A 7,899-nucleotide genomic window follows, 5' to 3' on the forward strand; every position below is an offset into this window, starting at 1 on the left:
AAGAAATTGAATCGTATGTATATTTAAGCCAATCCAATGATCACCAATTTTTTAAAATCAAATTTAATATATATATATATATTTATATAATTATTATCGTTTTTAGGGATATAAAATTTAATTTAATATATATATATATATAATTTATGTTGCTTAAAAGCGACACTAGTATTTAAAAAATACTTTATGTCGCTTAAAAGCGACACTATTATTTAAAAATTATTAAAATAATTTTTACGTCGGTTTAAAAGCGACACTAGTATTTAAAAATTATTAAAATGTATGTTTACGTCGGTTTGAAAGCGACATAAACATTTTATGACGCTTATAAGCGACAGTAAATCCGACGTCATGTTCAATTAGTGTCGCAACTGCCTAATCCGCCACTATATTAGATTAAAGCGACACCACCCTACGACACTATAACCCCCTTTTGTAGTAGTGCGAGTGCGAGCTGATACAAGGCTCCCTACCACCGTGCCTTGACGGTGTCTACATTCACAATGGCCCCAACCCACAGTACCTTCCCCAAGGGCAGCCTTACCACCATTTTGAAGGGGATGGCATGCTTCACTCCGTTAAGATCTCCCAAGGCCGAGCAACACTTTGCAGCCGCTACGTCAAGACCTATAAATATACCACAGAGCGCAAAACTGGTTATCCTTTCTTTCCCAGCATCTTCTCTAGCTTCAACGGCCTTCTTGCCTCTACCATGCGCGCAGGTCTCTTCGCTTCCCAAATCATTACTGGTCAGCTCAATCCTGCAAACGGTTTTGGTGTCGCAAACACCAATTTAGCTTTGTTTGGCAATCGTATCTATGCGCTTTGCGAGGTTGACCTCCCATACGCTGTGAGTTTGACATCGAACGGAGATATTCAAACCCTGGGGCGCTGTGATTTTAATGAGAAACTCTCCGTGAGCATGACAGCTCATCCGAAGATAGACCCAGAAACCGGCGAGACCTTTGCTTTTCGCTTCAGCGCGGTGCGTCCATTCCTCACCTATTTTCACTTTGATGCAGATGGGACAAAGCACCCGGACGTGCCCATAATCTCTATGCGTCGACCATCTATCATCCACGACTTTGCAATCACCAAGAAATATGCCGTATTTGTTGACATACAAATAACATTAGACCCCATCAAAGTGATCACTACCGGAGGATCGCCAGTCGTTTTTGATACCTCCAAAGTTCCTAGGATTGGAGTACTTCCCCGGTACGCAGTTGACGAGTCCGAGATAAGATGGTTTGATGTTCCGGGGTTCAACATTTTACACACCATTAATGCATGGGAAGACGAAGAGGATACGGATACCATCGTGTTGGTGATGCGAAATATATAAGCACACAAATTAAACCCTCTTTTTATCAATTGTAGTAAAGTATGTAAGTAGGGATCGTTCTAGGCCGGGGATTAGGAGAGATTGCTAAATCACTTGGAAACTGACTTGAAAACGTAAAAACAAAGTTTAAAACACTAACTAGACTCAAAGAATGCAAAACTATACTTTAAAACACTAAAACAAATCAAAAGACTCAAAACAGCCCCTAAACACTCAAAACTACCTTAAACACACAATCTGGGCAGTTTTGGGACTCTAACACAAACTTGGACGAATTTTGGTTTTCTAATGAACCAAAACACTTAAAAACATAATCTAAGACAAGTTCTAATTAATATGACTCAAAGAAATAAGATGGGGTTGATTTTGGACGAAAATAATTAAATTAAGACAAGAACAAAGTAAACAAATTCTTAGACAAATTTAAGTGAATCAAAACAGATTGTAAAATGAATTTGAATGAAACTTATGGATGGAAGGCTAGCTAGGAGGTTCTTCTCCACACATGTCACACTTGCATACAAAACGATTTCCAGTTGCTTTTCGATAAGCTATTAATACTCAACGCCCCAATTTAACCGTGAATTGCACTAATTAACCCTCAGTTTTTCCACAAGTTATTGGATTGGATGATTGCATACGAAAACCCAAAACATTCCCTACAAGTTCCCTACATGAATTGCATAATAGAGATACAAGCAAGAATCATTAAGTTCTATGAAAAACATAAGCATTGACGAGGCACTCGTTACTATGATTTGCATGAAACTTATGCCAAGAATTTACTTAACGTGATTGTGACTAGCAACCTTCACTACTTGTGAATATAAGTTCATAACGATTAGGTGAAACTCCCTTATATTCTAGCGTTAAATTCATGCATGAAAAATAAGCGTGCACTCTTAACCAACATACACAAATCATTTTTTATACGATCGGATAAGTAAATTGAATTCACAACTTATGAATCACAACTGGATGTAATCAAATCATATTGCAAGTATGAACATGGTTTCGAATCACCCCCTAACTAAGAGGGGTTTAGTTCCTCATACTCACAAAGCAAAGATACATAAAATTAGACATTAAAATCAAAGGAAAGAAAACACCTAAAATGCTCCAACTTGGGTAGCAAGTGCACCCAAGAATTCTCCTTTGCTTGCTTGCGGCAGATTGCTTTGTGGACGGATTTTTGGGTAGTTTTATGATGTAGAATGGATGGGGAATGGTATGGAAAGGTTTAGGGTAAGTGTGGAGGAGTGTTTGAGGGTTGGAGGGTGGTGGAGAACTAGGCAAAGAGGGTGGAAGAAGGTGGAGTGGCTGTTATGTTTTCTAGGCACTAGAATGGTGTTTTTGGGGTGTTTTGCTACCTAGGGTGAGTATGGACGAATTTCTGTGATGAATGGTGAATATGAGAGTGTGAACCCTTTGCCAAGGGGTGTAAACATGTATATATAGGCCCCAAAAACCTTAGAGAATCAGGTTAGGCTAGGGAGAATGCACGGCAAAGAGTGTATGTGGTGTGCAATGGTCCAAGGGTGAAAATGAAGTGATGATGCAAAGTGTGAAGGGTAAAATGGAGTGGTCTTGTAGCTAGGGAGCATGAATGATTGTGTACATTGCATAGAGATGGAAAGGGAGGTGAAAATGTGTCAATAAATGGGTCAAAGGTGCAGCAACATGTGGTACACAAGGCATGGGATTCCAAATGTGAATGATGGAGCATCAATTGGTGCATGTTATGGTTATGAAAGTTGTATAAAATTTTGTGGGTGAAGGGAACAAGAGGTATCAAGCAATTAAGTGTAATAATTAAATGAATTGAAGCATGAAATCAGAAATTATGTAGGGGACAAGAGTGATCAAGCATGGCATGGGAATCCAAAGGGAATTCTATGTTGTTTTGCATGGCAATGAAGGCAAGTTGGGGTGACAAATTTTTGGGCTGAGTTCTTCATCTTTTGGACCATAATTCTTCACAATCTTGGCCTCTTTAGTTCTCAAATTCGTCCATCCACTTTGGCCCAAATATGTGACATGCATTCCAAGCTCCATTTTGCTCCAAAATGCTCCAAAATGCATCTTCTTGCCTACTTTGTCCATAAAATCTGAAAACACACGAAAATGACTTTAAACATTAAAATAACTAAGGAAACACGACATAAATGCACAAGAACAAGCCAACTAAGTCGCATAAATATGCTCCTATCAGTTGGTTGCACCAAATGTATTGTCCGCACAAAACATTATTGAGAGATTGGATCTGTTCCGTTCATCGGTAGAGAAGGTGAGGATCAATCTTAAGACGGGGATAGTAATGAGGCTGCCCATCTCCATAAGGAATGTAGAACTCGGGGTGATTAACCAGGCTTACGTGGGGAAGAAGAATAAGTTTGTGTATGGATCTGTTGCTGAGGAATCAATGCTCCCTGATCACGATTCAATACCCAAGTGTGCAGAGTTGGTGAAGCTGGATCTCGATGTGTCGTCCAATAGGGATGGGCGTACGGTGGCAAGCAGGATATACGGCCCAAATTGCTATGGGGGCGAGCCTTTCTTTGTTGCTAGAGAACCGGAGAACCCTAACGCAGAGGAGGATGACGGATACTTGGTGTCATTTGTGCATGATGAGAAGACAGGAGAATCAAGATTCTTGGTGATGGATGCTAAGTCCTCACAGCTTGATATAGTGGCGGTTCTCAAGCTGCCCCGCCGGGTTCCTTACGGCTTCCATGGTCTCTTCGTGAAGGAAAAGGACCTAGAAAATATGTAGGGAAATTGGTCAAAATAGTTATTTTTAAATTTCAATGGTTGAAATGATTAGTAGTTTAATATGTCATCATCGTCTGATCGTTGTATTGCAAGTATAACAGATTTATGCTAAAATTATTTAATCTAATCTATATTGACTATAAGTGTAACACTCGTTAACAGTCAAGCAATGCACATAAAGCCGTAACGGCTCATGTAAGAAACAAGACAAACGTGAAAGTATGAACTGCTAATGAAAATCATGAGCAGCTTGTTTACTAAGAGGCCATTTGTTTGGCTTCACTAAGTCTCGTTGGAATTAGACTGGACTAACTTTTAAAGGAGTCCATTTTTTGTTCCACGTAGGGATTACCTTTAATGGTACTATTAGGGACTCGCTGCGACTGACACCATTGTTAGCTGGTCTTAGCGAGACCCCCCCCCGAAAGACTGCTAAGACCTGCTTCATTCTTCTACTTCATTTGTCTACGACACCGACTCACTACTTCGTTCATTCGTTCGTTCTTCTGCTTGGTTCGTTATTTCGTTCCTCTGTTTTGTGCGTCTAAGTTCATTCTTCTAGAGATATCGCTCAATTCCATGACTACATGAAAGATGAAGAAGGCACGGGGCTCAAATCGTTGGTCTCGAGCTTCAAGAAAAGTCTGGATCGGTCAAATCTGGGTCCTGGGAAGCTATGACGGTGGTGTGGATGCAAATTGTCTTCGTCTTCTCCTTTAACAAAAATGCACCTGGAAAATAATAACACATAAGTTAAAGCCAAAAGCCTCACGGGCTCATGATGAATGGGAGGGCTTTGGCCAAAGAATCTCTGATGCCAAAGTTAGAATTTTGAAAAGAATGTGTTTAGGAGATATTGGGTAGCAAATGGCTTTGCTTTTTAGTGGGATAATTGAGGTATTTATAGGAGGGTGGCCGGCCCTATTTGGGGAAAGTGGCCAGCCATATATGGTGTAATTGGGTGAATAATTGCAAGATATTATGTGAAATAATATCTTGCAATTAACATGGCAATTTTCACATAATATCTTGCAATTAACATGACAATTATTCCTAAATTAAATAACAAGTTTTGGGAGTTACCTTTTGAATAAGGATTTGATAAGGAGTGATGAGAGGGTTGAATAAATACCCTTTTGATCACATTTGACTCTTTCTTGATTGAGTCGTTATTGTTCGTTGAATGTGCGTGGGAATCTCTGTGTGCCTCGAGAGTAATTTTGTCCTTTTCACCCAGAAGTCCACATGTCACCTCCATAATTTTTTGGATTAGTTTTTGCTCCATAAATGCCCCCACACCAGTTGAGCTACTCGCAGGAAAGGGCAATAGGTGTAGAGATCTTCCCTTGCTTTTAGGAAACATAAGATTGTTTCCTATTTTGATGTATTCCCACTTTAATTAGAAATTAGATCCTTCTAGGAAAGGGAAATAAATCACCTCCAAAGTCTATTTAAGTATATATTAAGTAGATGATTAAATCAACTTCAAAGAGCAATTTATCCAACTCTACAAGAGAGAGAAAACTAGAGGATATTTGTTCCCCCTCCATAGCAACCTTATTCCCTTGCCCATGCAAATGATCGCCTTTTGTTGCTTTCTTCATCTTCACGCCACACCAAGGTAAGAAAAATTAATTGTTTTGTCTTCTTAATTTTTGGAGCCTAGGGGCTTGAAATTTGATTAGACGGGGGTCGAGAAGGTGGCAAAATGATGGCTGGAAAGCCACATCATTATAGGTGGCTCAGTGCAACGACAGCTCGGTATAGGTTGAGGGTTGGGTGCAATAGCATAGGCAGTGGAGGCCAGTTGGGGCTCAATTTGGGTCATCACCGGGGTGCATTGGGTTCGGCTGGTGGGCATTGGCGTGGAAGGTTTAGGTCGCTAGGCTTGGGCTGGTACGAAGAGAAAGGAATGAGGTGCGGGGGTTGTATTCCCTCTCGTGTTGGTTTTAGGTCGTGAACCATTAGGTCGAGAGCAGAGAGAAAAATGGGAGCCAGCACAAGTTATGCTCCCATTTTTTTTGTACAGCCATCTAATAATTCTTCCTTATGTCTTTGTATAATTTCTTCGAGCATGTCTTCTTCAAGCCACAAAGGCGACAATGATGTGTCGTCGTTATATCGTCGAGGCAGGTATTTAAGTAAAGTGTGCTATTTCAAGGCTGCTCGCTTCAAAATTAATTATGATACTCGTTCTTAGGCACGCCATTCCGTCTGGGGTGCGTGTGAAACGTGTGGGAGCAGCTGTGAGCCATGTAGTGAAGATCAAAGAGCTATTAAACTTTGTGTTGGAAGTTACTTTTCCCATGTCGCGTTTCTTCCAAGAAGTCCTTTGCTTCATGAAATGTGCCCCCGCTCAATGTTCTCCAAATGCGGTCCGTGTGATGGTGGGATTCCTCAATCTAAGCCAATTTTTTGACTTGGATCTAACTATCGACGAATTTCGGTACTTCTTTAACATAGGCCGCATTGATGGAGTTGGCAGCTGTGATCCCCCCATATGCTCTTCGATCACTCAAGCAAGGGAGATCATGAATGGGCCAATAAGACTTTAGAGATAAGTGGAAAGTGTGAGTCGGATTCTTCCTCAGAGCTACATGTTTCGACAATTTTCATCACCGGTAAGTAAACTACTTAGTCTTTAGGTTGCTTTGTGCTCTTGTTGAGTTGTTCTTTAATTTGTTGATTATCCTCATCTATCTATGTAGATTCAGACTTTGGCTTAACTCCCAAGACTTCTTTAGATATAAAGAAGGTTCACATTGCTTTACCGTGAATGGAATTGGCTGCTTAGTCTTTTTCGCAGGGAGAAAGCTGGGCTGCCTACGAAAGAGGAGATAAAATGGATCAAGGCGGAGGCATTGGCTTGTCCGATCACCGTTATGTAGCCTGCTATGAATGAAGGTGGGAAAAAAAAGGTCTTCCCTGCCAGCTCAAGAGATGCCGACTAAGAAAAAACTGAAGACTCCCTCCGCTGCTCGTGAGGGTCCGCCTCCTACCGAGAGGCTTGTGATTGACTTGACTTGTTCCAAGAGGAAGAAATATGGGGCTGCTAAATCTAAGCAAGTGACACCTGCCATGCTGAAGATAGCTAGTATGATTGTTGATAGGATTACTCAACGTAGAAGTTTCATCGTGCCCCTGGTGTCGAAGTCTGTACCAAGACGTCTGTTGAGAGTAAGTTCTATTCACCTTTGGAGAGGCTTGCTACTATGAAGAGCGATAAGGTAGACTATGTTCCTCTGGTTGCTAAGACTGGTTCGCCTACTGAGAAAGAGGTGACTACTCGCGTTGGCAATTATGAGAAATCCAACAAGCCTGTTTTTGGATAGTCTGCTGAGATCTATATGCTTTTGAAGCCTATCGATTTTCCACTGCATGAATGGCCAAGGACTCATATGCAAGTGTAGTTCGCTGGTAGGAAGTGCTAGTACCGGCTTGTAGCGTTGGCAACTGTCACACTTTTTTATTAACTCTTTAGCGTCTTAATGCATAGTAAGCTAGTAGTAGCTTGCATTAAGAACCTTCTGTGTTAAGAATTGACCTCCAGAGTGATTTCCACAAACGTTTTCATGGATTGAACATAAAACCTTTAGGTCATCGGGAGGCACTAAGCAGCGGAGATATGGTCCGGTGTAGGATCTTTAGATGAGAATGTCGTTCCACATATAGTAGCGTGCTGCCTTTGTTGGGAGCTTTCTAAACTCCAATCATTCTGTGGGAAGTGTGCCATAGACTAGGTACTTTATAATGGAATCTTGCCAGTTTTGAGTTGTACTAAC

At 40.9% G+C, this 7,899-nt stretch overlaps 2 protein-coding genes across 2 annotated transcripts; both read left to right on the forward strand.

The window, feature by feature from the left end:
- The first annotated feature begins 278 nt into the window (after positions 1–278).
- On the forward strand, positions 279–1,437 carry LOC103416260 (probable carotenoid cleavage dioxygenase 4, chloroplastic). Its single transcript, XM_070823202.1, has 2 exons — positions 279–290; positions 443–1,437. Exons 1-2 carry the CDS (start codon positions 279–281, stop codon positions 1,343–1,345), a joined length of 915 nt encoding a protein of 304 aa, XP_070679303.1. The 3' UTR covers positions 1,346–1,437.
- Positions 1,438–3,662: 2,225 nt separating this feature from the next.
- LOC139187566 (probable carotenoid cleavage dioxygenase 4, chloroplastic) lies at positions 3,663–4,118 on the forward strand. Its single transcript, XM_070823203.1, has one exon. It carries the CDS (start codon positions 3,663–3,665, stop codon positions 4,116–4,118), a length of 456 nt encoding a protein of 151 aa, XP_070679304.1.
- Positions 4,119–7,899: the final 3,781 nt, after the last annotated feature.

The sequence above is a fragment of the Malus domestica genome, chromosome 06, assembly GCF_042453785.1.
Source record: "Malus domestica chromosome 06, GDT2T_hap1".
Lineage (NCBI taxonomy): Eukaryota > Viridiplantae > Streptophyta > Magnoliopsida > Rosales > Rosaceae > Malus > Malus domestica.

Excerpts from the sequence above, each read along its gene's own strand:
- LOC139187566 (XM_070823203.1), top strand. The coding sequence starts at position 3,663 with ATGAGGCTGCCCATCTCCATAAGGAATGTAGAACTCGGGGTGATTAAC.